General features: G+C 40.4%; 1 protein-coding gene across 6 annotated transcripts in view; it reads left to right on the top strand.

The window, feature by feature from the left end:
• Positions 1-24,401, top strand: part of RHBDD1 (rhomboid domain containing 1) — a 115,133-nt gene that overhangs the window by 32,388 nt on the left and 58,344 nt on the right. For all 6 annotated transcript variants that reach the window (XM_082658182.1, XM_082658177.1, XM_082658179.1 and 3 more), the window contains 2 exons: positions 19,351-19,439; positions 23,186-23,242. In XM_082658182.1, the coding sequence (XP_082514308.1) occupies positions 19,351-19,439; positions 23,186-23,242 (146 nt within the window). The remainder of the gene's footprint in view (positions 1-19,350; positions 19,440-23,185; positions 23,243-24,401) is intronic.

Genomic DNA, 24,401 nt, shown 5'->3' with positions numbered 1-24,401 from the left:
TAAATTACTCAGACCTTGTTTCAGGCCTGCTTCACCCAATTGGCTGGCTCAGAACAGCAGAGAAGAACAGTAGGTAGAAATAAGGAAGCAGCTGTTTTTCCAGTTGAACACAGAGTTGTCTGGAATAAGGTTCACTACTCAGGTTGAAACTAATTGGCCATCATGCTGTGATGTAATTGTGGATGTGTGGATGATAGCACTTACCCAATCTGTACTTAACTAACTAGGCTTGTTAATGGTCAATTCTGGTGACTTAGTGACAGGTGCAAGACTTGGATTTACTGTATTGGATGTCTCAGGTAATGACAACTGGAGGCTATTTTTAAAAGATAGAATTATTTAAAAATCAAAGAAAAGTCATATGCCCTAAGTTAAAAGGTGATATCAATAAGTACATCTTATTAAATTAAAGAGCTCTGTATAATGTGTGTTACAGGAAAAAGGGTGTTTTTTAATCTGAGAAGTTAATTACCGATTGTAGCAATTATTTTGAGTTGACTTTTTTTTTTACTAATATCTTTTTTAATGAAAAAAAAGAACCCTGTGAAGCACATTTATTTCCCTTTGGAGTATTTAGAATATGCACTTTGGTCTGTTTGGAATTTTTTTTTCAGGAGACACTATTGGAGATAAATGTTACAACTTTCACTCTCAATTAATAAGATGATAAATCACATCTCTGGAACTTCCTGATGTATTTTCTTAATTCTTCCCATTTCAGTATAAGGAGGAATGTTTTTAAATAGAAAGTTCTTTATATTTGTTAATTTCCCCCTTCCTCTTCTGCAGTATTAAGTGATTTTTTAGTTAAAAGTCTTGGGAGTTAAATAGTCAAGAGGACTGTTTTCCATTTACATTCAGGTTTGGTTCAAATTGTACAAAATGAAGACAGTTGGTGCTATGAATTGAAATCATTAGTACATCAATTATTCTGTGATAACCAGCTGAGAAGAGGCTGTAGACTACTTGAATGCTCCTTCCATTTAAACTTGGCTTCTCATTAGCTTATATGAGAGATGAAATAATTTGATTCTAATTTATCTCTCTTTAAATGAACATTGTTCCCCTCTGAATTCAAGAGTAGAACATTTTAATTTTGTAGTCATTTATAACACACAGGTCAAATAAATAACAAGTTTTATTTCTAGCAACATATCTCTTCTATTATTTATATTACTATATAGTTCCTTGATTCTAAGACACACTTTTTTTCCCCTACGTCTTTTTAGGGCAAAATAGGCCACAAACATAATAAAGATAACATCATAAATCAGTGGGGGAAAATAAGGGTTATTTAGCAAATGGTACTTGAAGAATAGTTTAACCATTTGGAAGAAATTAAACTTATAGCTTTAACTCACGGTACTCCAAAACAAATTTCATATAGATTATGTTTAGAAGATTTAAAAAACAACATCTGAAAAATGTCTAGGAGTGTGTGAGGGAAATTTTTCAGTTCTTGAATTGGGAGGAAATTTCTAAACCTAAAAACAATGAATATAACCTCAAATGAAGTCAAAAGCAACACTTTTTTTTCCAGGTCCAAATACATTATGCATTAAAACGAAAGGCAAAAAAGTTAGAAATATATGTGGAAAAAGAGGATCATATCTTTGCGATGAACAGTAATAACTGCAAGAAAGAAGTCCATCAATAGACAATGTACAGAAAAAAAAATTAATCAGTGACTAATAAATGTAAAACATAAAAATCCATTGTTGACCAAATACAGAAAATTAACATAATAAGCTATTTTACTTATTAAACCAACAAGATTAGAAAATTATTACTGTTGTTAAGAGTTTGGTGAAATGGGAGTTTACATAAACTTCTGATGGGACTGTATCTTGGTACAGACTTTCTGAAAAGTAATTTGATGATCTGTATCAAGAGCTGTAAAAAGTTTATATCCTTTAGTTTGGTAATTACCTTTCTAGGAAATTGTCCAAATTATAACTGTAAATACAAAAAAAATTTTTTTGACGCGAGTATATTTATTGTCATGAAGTGTTGGAAAATTGGAAACCACTTAAATATCTAGTAGTAGGTAAGTGGTTTAATAAATCATGTTGTAATAGAATATTATATAGCCATTAAAATGCTATTTTCAGAGATTATTTTAATGGAATTGGAAGATCATCAAGATAAGGATAGAGGGAGTTCCCTGGCGGTCCAGTGGTTAGGACTCCACGCTTTCACTGCCGTGGGCCTGAGTTCAATCCCTGGTCGAGGAACTAAGATCCTGCAAGCTGAGCACAGCAGGCCAAAAACACAAAACAAAAGATAAGGGTAGAAAGTAGAATACAAAATATTACATATGATGTGGTTTCAGTTTTTTTCCAAAGTAAAAATAGTCACCAAAAGGACTAAGAAAAGCACATAAACATATTATTACTTGTTAACGTTATGGAATTATTTATTGTTTTTATTCAACGTTTTTTGGCCAGATCCTCTATGGTGAGCATGCATTATTTACAGTGGAAAAATTGAGTTATTAAAATATTAACAGTAGCATATTTTCATGAGTCTTAACTTACCTGTGCCTCCTAAGTTCCAGGAGGGCAGAGCTATAGTCTGTTCTGTTCGCTGTGTATTCCCAGTGTCTAAAACAGTGCTTGGCCTATCACAGTTACTCAAAAGTGTATGTTTGTTGAATAAAGACAGTTTGGAGTGGCTGGCCCAACTAAAGATAACAGGCAAAGTGTAAATTGTTGAGTTACTGACCCGAGTTCAGAAGTCTAGAGAGGAAAGAAGTCAGATGCAAAACCTGAGTGCTGAGTTAGAAGGCAAAGTCAATTCAAATGGACAAAAAAGAAAACAACACTCAGGAGGCTTGAGAGGCAGCTCAGCAAGGGGGCTAGAATGCTTGAAGCGCCCCTCAGTGCCCAGCAGTGCCTGGGCCCGTCGGCCCAGCCTCATCTTACACAGAGACCACACATTCCTACATGAGATAATAAGATAAACAGGGACTGTGTACCAGGCTACAAAGGCAGCTTCAATCACCTCTAAAAATAGAGATTTTATAGGCCATATTCTCTGATCACAAAGTAATAATAAAGACTTTAAAAACTAAATATCAGTAAAAGGAAAAAAAAATTCCAATAATCATTCATAATCACTTGGAAATTTAAATAACTCCATGATTAAGAGGAAAGTTAAAAAAAAACCTTTAGAAATGAACAATGAGAGCACTCCATGTCAAACTCTTAAGTGCTTTTTATAATATAGCAAGGAAGTTTTAAAAGTAAATAAATGAAGTCCTCAACTTAAGCTAGAAAAGGAATAAATACAAGATTAGAGGATGAAGAAATTGATAATGATAAAAGCAAAATTTAATAAACTAAAAAGAAAAAATGATAGATAATTGGAGGGCCGTATCTTTAAAAAGACGAATCAAATGGACAAGTCTATGGCAGGTTTAATTAAGAAAATTAGAAGGAAAACTTGAAGCAGTAGATATGAAAAAGCAGATGTAAGTAGGTATGGAGGAAGCTAAATCAACTTCTAAAAGGGTGTATATTTTCATAAAAAAATTTTTTCTGGGGCTTCCCTGGTGGTGCAGTGGTTAAGAACCTGCCTGCCAATGCAAGGGACACGGGTTCGATCCCTGGTCCAGGAAGATCCCACATGCCGCGGAGCACCTAAGCCCGTGCACCACAACTACTGAGACTGCGCTCTAGAGCCCACGAGCCACAACTACTGAGCCCGCACGCCACAACTACTGAAGCCCGCATGCCTAGAGCCTGTGCTCCGCAAGAAGAGAAGCCACTGCAATGAGAAGTTTGCGCCCCGCAGCAGAGTAGCCCCCGCTCGCCGCAACTAGAGAAAGCCCGCGCACAGCAACAAAGACCCAATGCAGCCAAAAGTAAATAAATAAATTTATTAAAAATTTTTTTTTTTCTGTTTTAAGAGATCACTTTTTTATTATTATTAAAGTTTTGGACTAATATTGTTAAACCCAAAAATTCTTTTTAAAAGAAAACATAGAGATTTTATGATCCAAACAATATTGATATATAATCCTTACAATGTCTTTGAGTTTCTAAGGTGTATTCCAACATCAGTATTGCATCCAAAGTTGTAGAATTTATTTGATGAGATCTTACTGAGTCAGTTTGTGAGGGCTTAGATCCTGTAACTTTTGAGGGAAGATGTCCCAGTGTAACTGACATTGTGCAGATTTTGGTGAAGCAGTTAATTTTACTTTGAGGGTGATATAAATTCATTGTATGATATAAACCAAGTAACTTGAACTCTGAACAAAGGCTCACATTACTTCCTATTCCTCTGAAGTGATTTTGTGAAGTGTGATGCACCAGTGGGTAAAAATACTTCAGGACTTGCTAATGAAAGACAGAGTATACAGAATCTGCTTTTCTAGCACATATTTTTATAGATGTTGAAAACGGTGTTGTCAAACGATATTTTAAAAGCTGTCAGGTGTGTGTGTTTTTCAAATGAGTTTTAAATAATTCAGTACCATGCAGGCGGCAGAAAAATGGCCTTATAAACTTGCAGTGCTCTTTTGTACTGAATATACTAGTGGAGTCTATGAATTAGAAATGAACACTATTCGATACATCTTTTTACTTATAACCAGTATGGTGTTGATGGAAATTCTCTGTTACTAATGTTTCTCTTTTTCTTTGTTTTTTTGTATTTTCCCATTAGAGAATTGCCTTAAAGTCGTTTCAGCACAGGTACCACATGTGTACTTATGGTAGGTTTCTAATAGGAGCCGTGATCACTGACTCATGGCAGCCTCCTCCCCTTTTCTTCCCTCTTGTGTGCTGCTGAGTGAGGGATGAGGGGAGAGTCCACGTGGAAGACAGTTCACTTTGAATAAGTGTGAGATTCCTAAGAGCTTGCCTACCCGGATAGGTGGTGGCCAAATAACCTTGTGAAATATTAAGTCTCCTCCTTAATTCAGGAGTCTAATTGGGAGTGAAAAAGTAAGGATCACAGGTTATGATGAGTCTCCGCCACATTTCTCATTGACTCATTGCTCCTCTCATATTTCTCCTGATCTTATCCAGGAAAACTTGTTTATGCGGAAAAGCTAAGTGGCATGTGTGGTCCTCTGTACAGTTCTTCCTCCTGCCAATAAAGAATTTTGGTTTTTCTGAAAGTGGAAGAATTTTCTCCTTCATCATGGTCATTATTATGGTTCGTATTTGGTTTTGTTTTCCTCAGGTATTTTACACTAATAATAGCGGTCTTAGTCATGTTCTGGAGTTATCAGATCTCTAATCTGAGAATCTCAGAGTTAGGCACTAAATGGCTTTCATGGCAAAAGATTTAAGGTGTGTTTGCAGGGACTGAGAAATGGCTCAAGTCACAACCACAGTGATTGGAGGGTTATAGCTAGACACAGGAAGGTTGAAAACACCTGTCTTTAAGCTTTTTGCATTGTAGCAGTAATTTTAAAGATCTGCCCTAAGAAACAGTAAAAGTTCATTTAAAATTCATAAATTCCACTCCCGTGTCTCTCTGAGTACACCACATATGGTTGCTATCAATGTCTTGAGCATACTGATCATATACTATTTAACGCACATTGTTTGCAACGATGTTTCAAATGATACAGGATTGGCTCATTCTGAGTACCGTAGGCCCCCCTTCTCCTCCGAGGATACGTTCCAAGACCCCCAACGGATGCCTGAAATCATGGATAGTGCTGAACCCTATATGTATGTTTTTCCTCTACATACATACCTATAATAAAGCTTAATTTATAAATTAGGTACAGAAAAAAATGAACAACAGCAATAATAAGATAGAACGATTATAACAATATACTGTAATAAAAGTTATGTGAATGTGGTCTCTCTCTTAAAATATCTTATTGTACAAATTTAATACCTTTTTCATCTTAACTAAGTGCTTATCATACATTATGACAGCCAAACTTTTGCAGTTTGAGGTGTGACAGCAATACTAGCACAAATTTCTTTTTCCTTCTTCACAATTTCATGGACAGAAGATTCATTCTCATCGTAGATTTTAGCAACCTCATCGTACAGTTTTTCCTCTTTATTAAGTTGAGAACTGTCACCTTTTCACTTAAAGGAAGGACTTTATGGCTTCCCTTTGGCAGATCCAAATTGCCAGCATCCCTACCCTTGCGCTTTGGGGCCATTATTAAGTAAAATAAGGGTGATTTGAACACAAGCCCTGTGATAGCGTGACAGTCGATCTGACAACCCAGATGGCTACTCAGTGTCTAACAGGCATACATGCTGGACAAAGGGATGATTCACACCCCGGGCATGACAGAGCAGGACAGTGACAGGTTTCATCATGCTACTCAGAACAGCACACAATTTAAAACTTATGAATTGTTTATTTCTGGAATTTTCCATTTGACATTTTTGGACCACGGTTGACCTTGGGTAACTGAAACCTTGGAATGCAAAATCATGGACCAGGGAGCACTGCTGTATTCAGTCTGAAAAGACTCATGAGAGCTGTTGTTCCCTGTCAGGTAGAGGTGGACTGCCCAACTAATGAGAGAGGTGTTCTTCCTGTGGTCCATATTATTCTAAGATCCTCCTCAGAGGTCTTCGTTTTTAATGATGGCTTGATCTGGATTTCATAGATTTTTGCATGTCAGTTTCAGTTGAGTTTTCTTAAGGTTCAGCGCAGAACCGACAATAAAAAAAAAAAGATTGAATGGGGAACAGGCGGCAGAAGTTCTTAGAAAATAGTAAAGAAGATTAAAACCACCTGGTGAAACAAATTTTTCAGTAGATTTGAAAAAGGCACACATTGTTTCTTGAAAAAGTTTGTTGAGAGGTGCAAATTAGAAATCAGAGTAGATTAATTCATTTTTTGGAAGTGTTTTGTGGGTAAAACATGATCCATTATATTGTTAGACTTGTGTTACGTGAACAGTTATATGGCTCCTGGTTGTATATGTGGAGTCTTGTTCTCATGTTCCTCATGGCAGATTATACATCCTACTTATGCTCTTCTAGACGCACAGAAGCTGAGCAAAGGCAGGCAGAGATGTATCCATCAGTGAGTGGTACTGGGGGATGGATCCATTACTCAGTTCTCCTTTCAACACACACTTATTGAGTGTCGCTTCTACTGTTCCTCATCAGTTAAATGGGGCCAGTAACAGTACCCGTCTCATGGATTTGTTGGGAGGACTAAAAATACAACACAGGAAGGTCCTGAAATCAGTGTCTGGCTCCTTGGAAGAGCTGCCACCACTTCACTGCCCCTGAGCTGTCTTCTGTGGGTACGAGAAGAAGGGTGGATGAAGCTCACACAAGTCTGAGCACATCAGAGTCCCTGAGAATAACACCTTACTGGATAAAAGTATCTATGGATTTCAAAGAGCTCTCGAGTAGAGATAGTAAATGAGTAATTACAAATAGTGTTTTTCAGTTTAAAAAAGTGAGGTGGGTGGATTTTGACTCACAATTTTGTTTAATACCTACAATGTATTAGGCATTATATGAGACACTTTTATGTGTATCTTCTCTTTTAATCCTTGCAATTTTATTTTTATTTCTCCCACACGTGGCGAATGGAGCTGTATCTAGTTCAAGGGTGTAGGTTCTGGAAATTCATAGTGACTTGAACATCTGGGTTAATATTTCTTTAGTGTGGTAACATCCTTTCTGACAGTTTTAGTAGAATATTCAAGCCCTCCATTCCACCTGGAGTCTTGGCCAACACGGGAACTGAAATAGTGTAGAGCAGAATTCTCTCTGAGACTTAGAGATCTGTTGGTTCTACATTGCCTCTGTCATCTTTGGACACTTTAATTGAGGTTCTTTTAGTTACAGTTTAAAGAAACCCAGCTCAAACTAACTTGATCAAAGAAAAGGACCTCTGTTGGCTTACATAATTAAAATTTCCAGTGGTGCTTTTCAGGGTTTCAGAGACATCAGATGTGCTGGGATTCAACTCTAGCAATGTTGTCAGGATTCTATCTCTATCTTCTGTCTCTGTTTTTTGTTTTTTCCTGTGTTGGCTTCTGTGTTAGTTATCTATTGCCATGTAACAAGTTAGAGTAAACATAGTGGCTTCAAACACACATTTATTATCTCATGGTGTGTGTGGGTCAGGAGGCTGGGCATGGCTTATCTGGGTCTTTTGCTCCAGGTTTTCTCGCGAGACTGCAACAGAGGTGTCAGCACTGAGGTCTCATCTGAAGGCTTGACTGAGGAAGGATCTGCTTCCAAGCTTATGTAGATTTTGAAAGAACTCAGTTCCTTGTGGGTTGTTGGACTGAGAGCCTTGCTGTCTGCTGTCAGCCAGAGTCTCAGTTCCTTGACACTTGAATCTCTCCATAGGGCAGCTTCCTTCATCAAAGCCAGCAAGGAAGAGTCTGCTAGCAAGGCAGAAATTACAGTCCTATGTAACATAATCATGGAAGTGGCATGCTCTGTTCTGTTGGTTAGAAGCAAGTTGTAGTCCCATCCATGCTCAGGGAGAAAGGATTTATGAAGGGCAAGAATACCAGGAATCAGGTATCACCAGGACCATCTTAGAATTTGTACACCACAGCTTCATTCTCAGGAAAGCTCTCTCCACATGCTGACGGAGTTGACCAACAGCTCCTGTCTTACATCAGCGTAAGGCCAGCAATTCTGGAGAAGATAGAGCCACATATCTCCTCAGCATCCATATATGTACCTGTTCCTTACCAGTCAGGATTCTTGACTGAAAACAGAAATTAACTCTGGCATATTTAACCACAAAAGACTTATTGGAAGGATACCAAGCAGCTTCTAGAATTGTTGAGAATTCTGAAGTTTTGGGCTGGAAAAAAACCTGTGAGAACTGGATGGACACTTGTGCCATTGCCACTGCTTCCTTGGACTCTCATCGCCATATTCTCAAGATTAGGAATGAGGTGTATCTCATTGGCCAAGTGTCAGTCCCACAGTTGTGCTCTAGCTGACAGGAAGGGAGATGAGGGAACACCTGCCCTGCTTGGGCCTCCATCAGAGGTGGAACTGTGTATCTTTAACTGTGACAGTGTTCCTCAGATGAGCCCACATGGGTCTCATGGCTTCACTGGGTTACTTTGTCTATAGATGTTCAGCCTAGCATGTTGTCTTGCATAAACAAATATGGGCTGTTTTCAGAACTTTGCAGGTGGTGGTTCTGTGCTCTTGTTCAACATTAACTGTGCCTTACAGGCATACCAGTAAAGCTGCTACAGGAGCAGTATGTGATATGCATGGCATGCCCAGGTCTCTTGAGTCATGTAATAGGTGGGGCATTCATAGTTAGAATTTTGATTCAGACCAGATTTAACCACAAGTAGTATTTACCTTTTCTGAAATTATAGGCTAGCTTTATGATCCCGTTTTGTTTCCCAGTCTTTCTGTTGGATTTAGGGATTGAGGGGTTACCTTAGCTCTTTACTGTCTTCATCTTTGACTGTGTGTATATGACTGTCTTGAATATGTGGGTACATTAGCTAAATTATCATGTTTTTATAAGAACAAAGAACTTGTAAATCTTTTGAAGTAAGTTCATATGTTTCCTTGCATGTATTTTCAAAGCTATACCTACTTCTCTTTTAGCATTTCGGAATATATTAAGACCAACTTCCCAAGGAGGGAAACAGATGTCACTTCTGTGGGGTACTTTGTAGGGTGAAGAGTCTTGCCAATACTCAAAATGTTTTTCTTATTGGCCTACTATGCCAGCCGAAATCTCATTAGAATTTGAATTTTGGCTTAAGATCAATGGTCCTCAACCTCAACACATTAAAAACAACATAAATTGTTGTTATTAAAACAACATAATCAAAATTAAAATTAAATTAAAAACAACATAATCAAAAAGTAACCCAACAAACCCAACAGTGTCAGGGTCCCACTCGAGAGCAATTCTGCAGAATTTCTGGGAGTGGAGTCCAGGGGGCTGTAACTTTGAGAATCTCTTTAAGAGATTCTGTTTTGTAGCCAGGATTGAGAGCCAGTGGATTAAGATCACCACCTGGCAAGGGCTTCCTGTGCATTTGTGTCCTGGTGTACAAGCACAGTGTCGTAGTTACTGCCACAGTTCACAGTCGAGACTGTTCCTTGCCGTCCTCTCTTCCTTGTGTACCCCATGATGAACTCGCATTAATCAGGGTCACCTAAGCCAGTCTCTTCCTGCAACCTCAAAGAGCCCAGCTACCATAGGGCCATAGGATTTCCAGTTATGACACGGCTTCTGAAAATACCTCCAAAAGGCCAATTTGTGTCATAACAGTAGCATATGTTAAAATCAGGCTATAAACAATCCAACTTCTCTTTCATTTTACATTTACTTTCTGGAGGTGATGTGCACATAATCATTCATGTGGTATCCAGAAATATTTTCGTCTGTAGTAATAGCAGATGGCAGAGTGGTTTCATGTGCCAAGCTGCATTTATTCTGCCACAGCGCAGCGTGGAAGTGATCACGGCCTCTTCCAAACAGTCTCGCTCCCCACGTGCGTGTCAGTTGTGGTGGGAAGTTTTCTTGCGTATCAGTTCAATATGTTGTAAATTTACTTGGAATCCTTGGAATTTGTGCATGATGTGGTCACATGAGATGTACTTCGAAAAGAAATATTTTTGAGGCCTAATGATTAAAGGTCATCAATTCCACAAACATTTAATAAGCATTTGCTGTGTGCTAAGCTAGTGGTTTTCCACTGGGATAGGTCACTTGGTCCCCAGGAAGGATCTTGGACATTTACAGGACTGTGTGTAGGTGTCATGATGATTAGTGGAGGTGCTACTGGCATTTGGTGTGTGAGGACCAGAGGTACCGGCTGCCCTGCAGCACGCAGGACCGTCCCCTTCCACAACAATGTCCTGCACACCCCACACCCCAGTCTGTTGAAAGGACTTTTCTGTAGGTAAAAAACCTGTTCGTGATTATCCGAGCCTCAAACCTGATTGTGTTTTTCATATAAACACAAAGACTTTTTTTCTTTGGCATAGATTTAATATACAGTGACTTTTCCAGGAAAATTGTAAATTGAATTGTAAATGTAACTGAAGGGAAAATTGTATTATACTTTGCTTGATTTGGAGTCAAAAGTTAGTTACCCTCACGTAAGATCACGTGACCAGTGGAACCCTGCCTGTGGTGTTTGAGTCACAGAAAGCCCATCTGTACCTCCCTGCATTTTTTAACCTCACCTTCGTGCAGATTCCGTACATAGAGGGGCAAGCAAAGGATGACTTTATATGTCTTCTGGTGGTGTTCTGCCTCAACGTTTATAATTCATAGTATTTTACTATGTGAATTAAATTTTTCTTTCTTAATTTTTACAACTGGGGCATTGTGTTGAGTTGAGATTGCACGTGTTTGTTGTGTCTGTGTTTTTAAAAGTATGCGTGTAGGTAAGTTATTTATAAATTCCATTACAAGAAAATAGAAAGAGCATTAAAGAATATTTGGGTTTAAGGGGGCATTGGGTGTGATAGGGTTGGTAGCCAGTAGCTTAAGCAGCAGGGCAACGGCAGAAAAGTCAGCAGACAGGGAAGGTCCTTAAATGCTAGAGGAACTCAGACTATACTGCAGGAGCCCAGAAGCAGCCCCTGCCTTGTCCTGAGGGAAGGCAGACCAGGAAGGCTGTTTTGCTAGGGCTTAGCTGGGCAAAGGGAATGGTGCATACAAAGTTGAGAAGAGTGGAAGCATGGCTTTTGCAAATGGCTCAAGCTTGGGGTGGGGCAGGACTGGGCGGGGGGCAGTGCAGAGCAGATGGAGAGATTTTGGGCAATTGGAATCTACTCAGCAGTGATATGGAAGATACAGGAAAGGGGACTCTAGGAGGTGTCTAGGAGGAGAACACCGGCCTCACGTACGGAATTACACTGACTCTTTAACATCTGTCCTCCAATTAAGTGTACTGGGTTATTCCTTTATTTTGCATGTAATTTCACTTGTTTCTTTCATTTAATTGGGCACAACTTCTCATTTTGCTTTGAAGGAGATTAGAATAACAACACAGTTCCTAAAGAAACTTATTAATACCACAAAGCTAGTGATCATGATTTTCATCTGGAGTTCATTTTAAAAGCCCTAGCATGTGCCACATGGGGGAAAGCTTTCTTGACGATTTACCCCAACAGCAACGAAAATGTTTAGATTTATCCGCCACAACGATGAGAGAAATATTGTTTTTCAAATGGGAGCCTTGCTCAGTTACTGTTCCCTTTATATTTCAAAAAAAAAAAAATAATGAAATCACTAAAACACTATTATAAGAAATTTGGAACTAAAAAAGGGGGGATGACAGGCTTCCCTGGTGGTGCAGTGGTTGAGAGTCCGCCTGCCGATGCAGGAGACATGGGTTCATGCCCCGGTCCGGGAAGATCCCACATGCCGTGGAGCGGCTGGGCCCGTGAGCCATGGCCGCTGAGCACAAGTGAGAGGCCCGTGTACCGCAAAGAAAAAAAAAAGGGGGGGGATGTATTTTCCCCATATTATCTGTTGCTGTTTTTATGTATTTCTTTTAAATCTTGTTTTTAGATATTATACATATAATTGCATGTGTATAATGCATTATATGTCATATACTTAAAGATATAATATCATGGTCCTATTGTATACAAATGGTCTAGGAGTCAAATAAAATGAAATATGTGAGCAATATTTTGAATCATTCTTCCTCTCAGTTTCCAACTTGGTATCTAGCTACCTACTGAACACTCCCCTAGATATTGCCATTTGATTGTCCTGCAGGCATCTCGGGGTAAACAACAAAACTGAGCACTTGGGCTCTCCCCGCACCCTGCCCCTTTTCTCCCATCTTCCCCATCTCAGCAAGTGGTTCCCTCGTGCATCTCCTTGCACAAGCCAAAAGCCTAGCTTTCTCCCTTTCCCTCACCCCCGACACTGAATCCATCAACAAGTCCTTTTATCTCCGCCACCAAAACAGACCCCAAGCCATTCACTGCTGCCCACTCTTACTGCTGCCAGCCTCTCCCAAGCTGCCACCGTTTCTCACCTGAGCTACATCGGCCTCCTTCCTGATCTGCTTACACTGGCCATTCTTGCCTCTCTAGAGTCTGTTCTCTCAGCAGACAGGATAGATCACTCTTAAGAATTCTCCTGTTTAAGCTTCTCCAGTGGCCTCCCAATGTACTTATCAAGCCACCCAAATTCCTCCGCATGGCACATAAGGCCTATAGGACCTGACTTTCACCTGTTTTTCTAAATTCTTCGCATGCTGTACCCCATGTCCTTACTGTGCTCACTGTCCTCACTGTGCTCAGCCACCTGATAGCCGCTCAGTGCTTTTAAAACACCAAGTTCTTCCCTGCCTCGCAGCTCTTCCATATGTGCTTTTCCCTGCCAGAAGCAGCCATCCTCACCTTGTGACCTGGCAGCTCCAAATCCTGTGGGTGTCACTTTAAATGCCACTTACAGAGCCATCCCAGACCACTCTAGGGAAAGGAGACTCACTTTCCTACATTTCCCACAATTTGCAGTTATTGTGTGTCTGTCTGTCTGTGTCTGTTACCCCCGCAAATTGTAAAATCTGTGAGGCAGTGACTGTGTTTGTCTTATTTAAGTAGTAGTCAGTCGGTGAATATTTGGTGGATGGATGAATGAATGAATGAATGCTACTTCCTTGAACCAGCTCATGGAATTCTCTTCCTGCCCGGCTGAGAGACATGGGCTTGAGAGCCAAGGAATTGCTGGGCGTCGTCTATTATATTGGAAGCTCTTTTGTAAAAGAGGCTTCTCCCACCTTTGTAATGCTTGTTTTTGTCCAGGTCATGTTTGTCCGGGACTGAAGTAAATGTCAGCAGTCAGCTCCCAACCCTATGTCTGAGGTTGGAGCCATGTTTATTAAACCAGCAAGAGTAGTAGAGGTTGCATTGCCTTTGCGAGGATGTAATATTGGCAGGTGACTAGTTTTTACTTCTGAAGCCAAAGGTGGCTGGGTGGGGCGGGACGGGGGCGGAATGAGGGAGGTATGGTAAGAGAAACAAAGAGGACATACAGACCCAGTCTCTCCCAGATTGCCATTGCCAAAGACACAGGCTGGTGTGGCTGAAGACAGCATCACAGATAGAAACAGATGGCTTAAGAATAGTTTATCTTGGGAAGAAGCAATACGATCAAGATTTTTTGTAGTGGCATTCATTAAACCTGAAAAAATTCTTGCTACATCTTGTTGCTCTAATGCCAGTCTGGGACCTTTTATTAAGATCCCCAAACCCCAGAGCTTCTGATCAGCTCAGTCCCTATCTGGTAATAGTAACTGCTTTTACAGGAGGAAATTCTGGAACGTACAGTACAAGAGGCCACTTCTAGCTGATTGCCTTTTACCTTGCCTTATTATCTTACCTTGTCCAACGCTGTGTCTCCATCAAGTTACGCCCTTAATGAGGTCATTTGCTCTGCATACACGGGAGATTATGTCATAGAGTAATTCATTTTCTGCTTTCTGAGCTGTGCCTGAGAGGGCAGCCTCTTCATCTGTGGGAAGAAGTTGCCATTTAACAGAAGACCTGTATAGCTTATCCCAGATTTCACTCATAGCTTTAGTTTTTGAGTCTTCAGCAGTGCACATGACAGCAGGAACATTTGCATAAGCACGTAAGGTAGCTCAGCCTTACAAGTAGCCTGTTTAAGGAGTGAGGATCGGCCAATGCTGGCATCATAGGAAAGAACACTGTGTGCTGGTGTTAATAATATCCGCATATAGTTTGAGTAACTAAAGTCCACAGTAATATCTTTTTTTCAGCTTTATTGAGATATAACTGACATGTAATCCACAAGAGTATCTTAATCTTACTTTTGCTCCCAAATTATCTTTCCACCGTCACTGTCCCTTATAAGTAATATGTAGCAACACTGATTTGATATTTGCTTTTCATCTTTTTTTCTTTTTTCTTTATTTTTTTATAGTTTTTTCTATAAACATGAGCTCCCACTCTGAGTCAGGAAATACACAAGTGCTGTATATCTAGAGGTCCATAGGACAAAAAACAATGGCTGAAGATTTTTCAGAATTCCAGAAAGACATGAGACCTCTGATTGAAAAAACACAGCAAATCTCAAGGAGGGTAAATTAAACAAATCTACACCTGGAATGATTGTTCTATAATGATAGTAAATCCAACACAAAGGGAAAATCTCAAAGGCTGAGAGAAAAGACGTTACCTGCAGAAGAATGACTGTCCAATTGACAGTGCATTTCATAGCAGCAGTAGTAGGTCACTACACCTGTCAACAGAACAGGATGCAGAAATAAGGACCTTCTCGAACATACAAAGGCTAGCAGAATTTTTTAGTCTCAGACTTTAACTGAAAGAATTACTGAAAGTTGGATTTTAGAAAGAAATAAATTGAACCCAGATGTAGGTTCCACCATTAGAGAGCAATGGGCCAATAAAGAAATTGGACATGTTCATAAACTTAAGTAATCTAAGTAAATGGCTGCCTCTGTGTTAGGATTTGAGTATAAACAAAATGTTTTTCCAATTGAGTATATAACTGCTTAGACTTGGTGCTGATGTCCGAAATTCTTCTGTTTGTGATGAATTGCTTTTAGGCAAGGATTTTTAGTGAGAGGTCCATGGATAGGATGCAAGCCATCTATGAACTTCTTAAAATTATAAATGACATATTTTGTGTATGTGTAGTCTTTCTGCAGACAGGATTCATGGCTTTTATCAGATATTTAAAGGGGTTTAGAACCTGGACAAGTTTAAGAACTAATGGATTATGGTATTGTCCCCTATTAAGATGAAATTACATCAGTACTTAACTTGCTCTGACGTTGAGATAGAATGATATGAATTTGATTGCTGGATCTGTCAGTTACTTTGTGGAACTCTTGAGACCCTGGACAGATGATGTGCCTTCTCACAGTAGTGTGTGCAGTGTACGACCTGAGTAACCACACACAGCAACAGTGTATCTGGCTCTTGTGACCTCTTCGCACCATCACAGTCAGTGTTTGATTATAGCTGCTATGATTTTCTCAAGAGAGTCACTATTGAGCTATCAGAAGAAGTGAAGCTTCTCAGTGATGGATTTTAAGCTATAATAATAGGCTTAGTGCTGTTGTTATGTTAATTGAGCACATGTTTTGTGTAATACCTTGTCCAAGTGTGCACAGGGGAGGGAGGGGAGGAGGTGTTGTGTTCAATCATTAGCTCTCCCAGTGAAATTTGGTACAAAAACAGCTATTAACTGGTGACCGGTGTGACTTGTGTTTTTAGAATACAGTTGTAATGTACATTAGATATGTGCATTTTATGTGTTATTTTAATTCCACTTCTCCTCTCATTCAGTAGTTGTTTACTGAGTGTTAGTGTCAGGCCATTTACTGTACCAGGTGTGATCATGGATGTAGCATTGAATATGGTGGTTCTGTTCCTGAGGAATTACCTTAACTTACGATGTGAGGAGGCAGGTCATCACCAAATCCTCAGTCCCAGCCTAAGACCTGCTTAGGTCAAGAATAAGCTGTTCCTAAGAGCAGGGTTTTCCCAGCCTGCCCCTTGGGGTGTCAGCCTGAAGGTATAACTAAGAACAGAGGAGAGTGCACGCCTTCCAGGAGGGCTTCTGTGGAGCCACGGGCATGCTCAGACACCACAAATGTTGAAACGTGTTTAGCATGTATAATTATGATCATAATAACACAGTCTGTTTCTAAAGCTGTTACATTTGAAGGTAGTTCCCAGCCACTGATCAGCACCCAGATGTGTCTTCTTCCCCCGAAGCCCAGGGCCTCCTTGTGGCCTCCCAGCACCCCCTGGGGGTGGGGATAAAGCACCCTAATCCTAGGACTGGGGTGCCCCATCCTGCTGGGGAGAAGGTGGTTCCCAGCTCCATTTCCTGTCTGCAGGTCTGTTTCCTCTCTCAGGACATGGGTATCTCTTAGAGGGCCAAGAGAGGTAGTTGGTCACATGGTTACCTACGGCATGGAGCAAGTTAACATACGTCTTGAAACAAGCATGTGATTCCTTTTTCATTGACGGTATCCTCCCCTTTCTGTGTGTAATGTTGAGAGGTTCTCAGTTTTGACTGCATAAGCTCATTACCTCTTCTTGTTTTTTATTTTAAAAGAAGCACACTAGTGTAGAACTTGAAGAAAATGATAAGGACAGCAGGAGTGTCGAGTTGGGACTTTTGTGGAAAATGCTGAATGTTGGCAGGTAATGCTGTGTGGTCTCTGGTCTGCCAGCCTCCCTTTCCTAGTTATTTGCAATTAGGTTATAACTCAGACTTCTACAAACCCATTTAGAGAGAGAAAAAATTCATTTAACTATATTAGACTCTAACTTGTAAATGAGATTCAAGGTTGATTGTTTAATAGGTTGGGATTTAAAATTGAAACTTTTCTTCCTTGTCATCTTATATCTATATGATTCACCATAAAGATTGGCTTAATAAGTTTCAAAAATATTGATGTATTTTATTCTTTTCAGTTAAATTGAGGTTACTGTTTTTAAAAAACTGATTCTGGCCTCTTCTTTGTTTCCCTCAAACTACCACTTTCTTTGCCATTCCTAGAACTAGTTGGAGAGTGTATTTAGCCTAAAAATAGAATAAAATAAGTACAATTTTGGATTTTTTTGGAAAAGCTAAAGGAAAGCGCAGTTGATACTATTCTTCCCTGAAAATGGGAAAACTGAGTATCTGATCCCATGTTTTTATTATCAGGTTAAACATACTGTGAGGTAGATATATTTGATGAAAATAATAGCTGTCCTGAGGGATAATTGTGTGTGTGTGTGTGTGTGTGTGTGTGTGTGTGTGTGTGAGACTTTCGGTGTGTGTAGACGTACGCAGGACCTTGTTTGGGCAATAGTGTGATCGACTTGGCTGTTGGGAAAAAGAGGCAGTGCCATCCTGTCTACAGAAAGCTTCCTTTAGTCTTTTTCTCTGAAGTGTTCCCTTGCCTGTTCCTTTCCTGAGAACCAGCAAGTCTTTCCCTGGCTCTGAGCTAATGACAGTCACTTGTGGCTGCCTTGCTTGTGGCATTTAGGGCCTCTTTACCCTGTCCTCTGTGGCCGTGGTCACAAGGTGTATTGGATTTGATTCTAGGTTTTGCGTGGGTGACAACGTCAGCGCCACGGTTCGGTCACTGCCATGGCACAGCCAGCGCTCTGAGATTGAAGATGCAGCGGTTTTAACTTGCCTCCTGGTGCTCTTGGTTAAACCATCCTGGGTCACTGGAATCATGCATTCAACACATATTTGAGTGTCTGTCCTGTGCCAGGCACAGTCCTAGGTGTATGACATACATACATGAAAACCACAGAAGTCACTGTTCCCTTGGAGTTCACATCCAGCTCCTTGGTAACTTTCAGTTGCCAGGCAGCAGAAGGAAAGAGCAACTCTTCCACTGGGACGTGACTCTTTATGAGAGGCGCGCTGTTCCTCCTAGCCTTGTGGTCACCTGTGAGCACTTGGGGGGGGGGGTCTGTGGGGATGGGTTTAGCAGGTGAGGGTGGAAGGAGGAGGTGGGCAGGGCCAGGCGTTGGGAGGCCTTGACTGCAGGCTAGAGCGTCCTGTCAACGGAGAAGACGGCGATCCCCACAGCATGGCAGTGACATACATGACCTCACCTCAGTTCTGGGAGAGTAACTGATGGCAGGGTATGGGCTGCATTGAGAGGAAGAGCTGGGGGGTGGCAGAGAGCCCCGTTGGGTGATCTTCTTTCATTTACTCTTTTACTCATTCAGCATATACTTAGCTGAGGCTTGCCTTGTATTTATATTTAGAAATGATTGCCAATCTTAGATGCTATTTTAAGAAGAGTGGAACCAATTTAATGCTCTATCTCATCTTTCAAGCTTGAAGTTTACATTTTTGGGTTTTCTTGGCTGAGCGACTGAAAGATGCATATTTGTAGCGGGGCTGGGGGGGCCCAGTGTGGACATCTCTTCTGCCGAGTTTCTCTTGCTCTCCGCCTCACTAGTCAGGGGTGCGTAAAAACGTAGCGGTCTGCTCTGTGGTGAACACAGATAGCTCCCATCCCTCACAGTGGCTAGCTAATTCAAGATTTAATTCAGAGAAAATGTGTTTCGTTTATGTTTTGTGATAAGAGCTACAGAGAAAAAACTGGAAGAAGTGTAATGGGTTGTCTTAACAAAATGCCTCTGCTACTCCGAAGGAGCCAGCCCACTTTTCTCGGTCAAGGAGGGATATTGCCTTTTAAACATGTCATTGTTGTTATTCATTGTACTTTTTTTTGGTAAGATAGGAAATGTTGTTCTTGGGACTAAGTTAAATGCTGCTCAGTGTGAAACACGTGATGTGGAAGAGAGCCTGCAGACTGTGACTAATTGACGCGCCCTGGGCTGATGAGAAGGTGGTTGCTAGTCCGCAGCAGAGCAGACACTCACGAAGGCTTTCCTTCTCCCCTAGGACTTCCTTCGCCGGGCATCTGGCCGGGATCCTTGTTGGACTAATGTACACCTGCGGACCTCTGAAGAAGATCATGGAAATGTGCTCAGGTACAGAACAGAACACTTCTGGCCTGACAGGTTGGAAGTTCATCTTCATTTTAACGGGAGCAGAAGCATCTTCATTTTAACGGGAATCTTCATTTAACGGGAACAGTTCCCTGTGGTTCAGCTTAGGAGCTTCCTAATAGGCTCTTTTTAAACCAAGAGGTAAACCAGCTGGTGCTGGTCCTCACACTGCTCCGAAGAAGAGGCTGCAAACCCCAATTTTAAACCTGAGGCTTTCTTAGGGGACAAATAGCGTTGCACACTTATACCCACAGCTTTATTGCTACTCACCAAAAACCATGATTTCCTTGAAATTTGGAGACTTAAAGCGGGTTTAAAATATGCTTTCTTCTGTAATATTCCATGAATTCAAAGTACAAGGAAAAGTTAAAAAAAGAAAGACAAATCTGTACTGAAGTGCAAGGCCAGTATTTTAAAGAATTCAGAATGACCACTAGGTCCTTGGCGGGTGAGACATATATTCATGCATGGCCAAACCAAGTCTGTTATTGCTTGAAGTGTGGCTTCTGCTTTTTAATTAAAATTTTTTTTTCATCTAATTGATGCTCAATGAAAATACTTTATTTAGAAACCTATGAATTTTTTGGATCTCTTAATTGAAAATGCTATACTGGTCTTGACTTAGAAGGAAACTATTGATATTTTGCAAACACTTGTTCTATAGACCATATGAGTTCCAATATTTCATCTTTTTTTTTTAATAAATAAATAAATTTATTTATTTATTTTTTGCTATGTTGGCTCTTCGTTGCTGCGCACAGGCTTACTCTAGTTGCAGAGAGCAGGGGCTACTCTTAGTTGTGGTGCGCGGGCTTCTCATTGCGGTGGCTTCTCTTGTTTTGGAGCACAGGCTCTAGGCGCGCGGGCTCGGCAGTTGTGGCTTGCGGGCTCAGTAGTTGTGGCACGTGGACCCTATAGAGTGCAGGCTCAGTAGTTGTGGCACGTGGGCTTCAGTAGTTGTGGCATGGAGGCTCAGTAGTTGTGGCACAGAGGCTCAGTAGTTGTGACTCGCGGGCTCTAGAGTGCAGGCTCAGTAGTTGTGGTGAATAGGCTTAGTTGCTTCGCAACATGTGGGATCTTCCCGGACCAGGGCTCGAACCCATGTCCCCTGCATTGCAGGCGGATTCTTAACCACTGCGCCACCAGGGAAGTCCCCAGTATTTCATCTTTTATTCATGGGAAATCTTCTGAGACTATTTTACCTTTTCTTGAGCCATAAATAATTTATTTTCACAGTTTGTGCCAGCGACTGGTATTCTTGAGAACCATATGATATTCATGATATTAGAAAGCTTTCCAAGCACTGTGCTGTTGCTTTTATTAGCTGGTTGTATTCACTTTCTGGTGATTTTTACAGATTGTGTTGCATCTACGCAGATTTTTATTTTCCTATGTTTGCCTATTACTGTGTTTCTAGTGTGTGTGCTTGGAAGAGGCAGCAGGAGCTTCCTTTATTGAAAATGTCCAGTTTTATTATATTTTTGATACAGCTTAATTATGGAAATCTAGTAATGAGCTTTTTTGCCCAGATGCTCTCAGTGCTGACAAAGGAAAAGAAATGATTCTCGGGAGTCTAATGTTTTGTTTCCTTTTTCTTTGTGTGTCTGAGGATTAAGTGGTTAGTAAAGCTTTCTACAGACATATTATGAAATTTAGGCAAGTATTTTGGTTTTAAAGAGGATTTTCCCCCACAATTATAACATTTAAACTCTTAGTTTCCTTCTTAAAACCTTGTCTATTTTCTAAGGAGACTTACTTTTATATCATTCTATTTTCAGTGTAATACAGTAGAAAATTAAATGCTAAAAGTTGAAACATTCAGTGCTATTTACAAATGGTCTGCAATCTGTCCGCCGTTTTTTCTGGTGAAGCCGGAGAAAGATCTAGAGTGATCTAAGAATTGAGGTGACACGGGAGCCCTGTGGAAAATAATCAAGTACATGAAGGTGGCTGTCTGATAACTCCTGGGAGAGGAGCATCACACTGAAGGTGTCCCCTGTCACTCCTCCCTCTCTCCTTTCCTTCAGCAGTACTGAGTCGTCTGTCCTACTGCTTTCTTAGGGTTAAGAAACGGGAAAGTCCCTTAGGAAGGGTAAGAACGTGGCTCACCTAGCATCTTTGTTGTGGGGCAGCTTCTCTCAATAGCCAGAGCATCTCTACTTGTCAGAGGTCTCAAAGACCAAGCTTGGTCCCTTGGAAGGCAAAGTGCATCTTATGGCATTAGGAACCTTAAGGAACTTCAGAGAGTATGTTAGGGTTTCATTGTCCCCACCAAATTCTGTTCCCTGTAGGGCTAACCCCAAACAAAAGAGAGCTTATTTTAACAATTGTTTAGAAATCATTTATAATGGCTTTCAGCTTTGTTACAAAGAATCTCTTAATTGTTGGAAAGGTTAGTAGTTACAGCCTTATGGCTGTTGTGTTCTATCAGATGTGTCTGTTTTTATGCTACTACCATACTGTTTTGTTTACTATAGCTTTATAATATAGATGGCAATCAGGAAATGTTAAGATAGCTATTATCAAAAAGACAAGAGATAACAAGTATTGGTGAGGATGTTGGTGGGAATGTAAATTGGTGCAGCCACTATGGAAAACAGCATGGAAGTTCCTCAAGAAATAAAAAGAACTACCATATGGTCCAGCAATCCCACTTCTGTGTGTATATCCAAAGAAAATGAAATCAGTATCTCGAAGAGATATCTGCACCCCCATGTTCATTACAGCATTATTCACAATAGCCAAGATAGGGAAACAACCTAATGGATGAAGAAAATGTGGTATTGGGCTTCCCTGTTGGCGCAGTGATTGAGAATCTGCCTGCTAATGCAGGGGACACGGGTTCGAGCCCTGGTCTGGGAGGATCCCACATGCTGCGGAGCAGCTAGGCCCGTGCGCCACAACTACTGAGCCTGTGCGTCTGGAGCCTGTGCTCCACAACAAGAGAGCCCGCGATAGTGAGAGGCCCGCGCACCGCGATGGAGAGTGGCCCCCACTTGCCACAACTAGAGAAAGCCCTCGCACAGAAACAAAGACCCAACACAGCAAAAATAAATAAATTAATTAATAAACTCCTACCCCCAACATCTTCAAAAAAAAGAAAAAGAAAATGTGGTATTTATATGTATATAATGGAATATTATCAGCCATAAAAAAGAAAGAAATCCTGTTATTTTTGACAAAATGGGTGAACCGGAAGGACATTATGCTAAGTGAAATAAGCCAGAGAAAGATAAATACTGTATGATCTCACTTATTTGTGAAATCTAAAAAAGTTAAACTCATAGAACCAGAGAGTAGAACAGTGGTTTCCAGGGGTTGGCGTGGGGTGGTAAATGCAGAGATGTTGGTAAAAGGGTACAAACTTTAAGTTGTAAGATGAGTAAGTTCTGGGGATGTAATATACAGCATGGTGACTATTGTTAATAATACTGTATTACATACTTGAAATTTACTAAGATAATAAATCTTACGTGTTCTCACGTATATACACCCACACAATGGTAAGTATATAAAGTGATGAACTTGAGTTAATGAACTTGATTCTGGAAATCATTTCATAACATATATGTATATTAAATCATCACATTGTACACCTTTAAAAAAATTGCGTTGCCCAACTTAAACATGTACAATTTTTATTTGTCAGTCACACCTCAGTAAAGCTGGCAGGGGTGGCGGGAGAAGCCTACCCCTGCAATTAAAATGTTTGTTTCCTTCATATTTAGGCGTTTTTCCCTCCAATATTGATTACCCAGGACAGCAGTACTACTTTAATAGTTTTGGTAAGTACTGTGTTTCATTTAATACATTTAAACTTATATTTTAAAATGATAGTGTTTGCTACTGTAGACCTACTTTAAAATAATACTTTATGCCTTTGGAGAGTACTTCACACATTATATGCTTGTGCCTCTAACATGCATGGAAGCTAGATGGAGGGGTCACCCGGGGAGCACATGTGGGCGCGTTGTTAGGGAAGGCTAGGGAAGGAGGGAACTCTGGTGTGAAAATACTGTATGATTGGTTTGAGGTCTCTCAGACATGGTTAGAGTCATACTAGACCCAGGTCCCTTGATTCTCAGCCTAAGAGACCATTCTGCTGGCTAAGTGTTAGAAGTTAGTTTCAGATATACAGTTCTCCACGGTCCATGCCACCTACATATTCAGAAAGAATCATGCTTGCCCTAAGAGGCTAATATAGGCATTCCTCTAATAGTTAATACCATGTGACTTAAAGAGGAGAATGTATTTTTTCTAGATATCTTTGTAAATAGGTAGAAAGGACTTCCTGTTGAAGCATATGACCTGTTTTAGGCTAAAGTTCTTACATTCCAGCCTGGGGAAGCTGCACTGCAATATCCTGGATCAATACCAGCAGATAGGTGTCAGAGAAGCCGTAGGCTCTGGAAGCAGTGGGTGGCTTTATTGTCCTGCGCATTGAGAATTGCTGCAGCTTAAATCTGGGGTCAGCAGCCTTTCCTGTAAAGGGCCAGATAGCTACTGTTTGAGGTTCTAAAGGCTTTGTTGACCATATGGTCTGTGTCTCAACTAGTCAACCTGTGTCGTAGCATGAAAGCAACCATAGACTATTCATAAGCAAATGTGCATATTTGTGTTCCAATAAGACCTTATTTACAAAAACAGGCAGCGGGTTGTATTTGGACTATAAGTTGTAGCTTTATATACACGGTGCTTTTGCTTTATTTTTCCGTACAGGTTCTTAGCCTCAGTCTGGTTTACTCAGTAGCACTTTGTAAGTGGTTCATTGTGCACGTGTCAGACTAACCACTGTGGGAGAGAAAGAAAGAGCTATAGTCCCTGTCTCAGTATTTAACCAGGAGTGAGAATGTAGGTGCCATACATTTAAAAAGGTGAAACAGTAGAAATGAAAAGGACTAACTAGGGTATAGAAAGTAGAATGGTGAACCGTGGAGTGGGGTG

This window comes from Grampus griseus (assembly GCF_964374135.1).
Source record: "Grampus griseus genome assembly, chromosome: 7".
Classification (NCBI taxonomy): Eukaryota; Metazoa; Chordata; class Mammalia; order Artiodactyla; family Delphinidae; genus Grampus; species Grampus griseus.
This window is presented reverse-complemented; position numbering and strand designations above follow the sequence as displayed.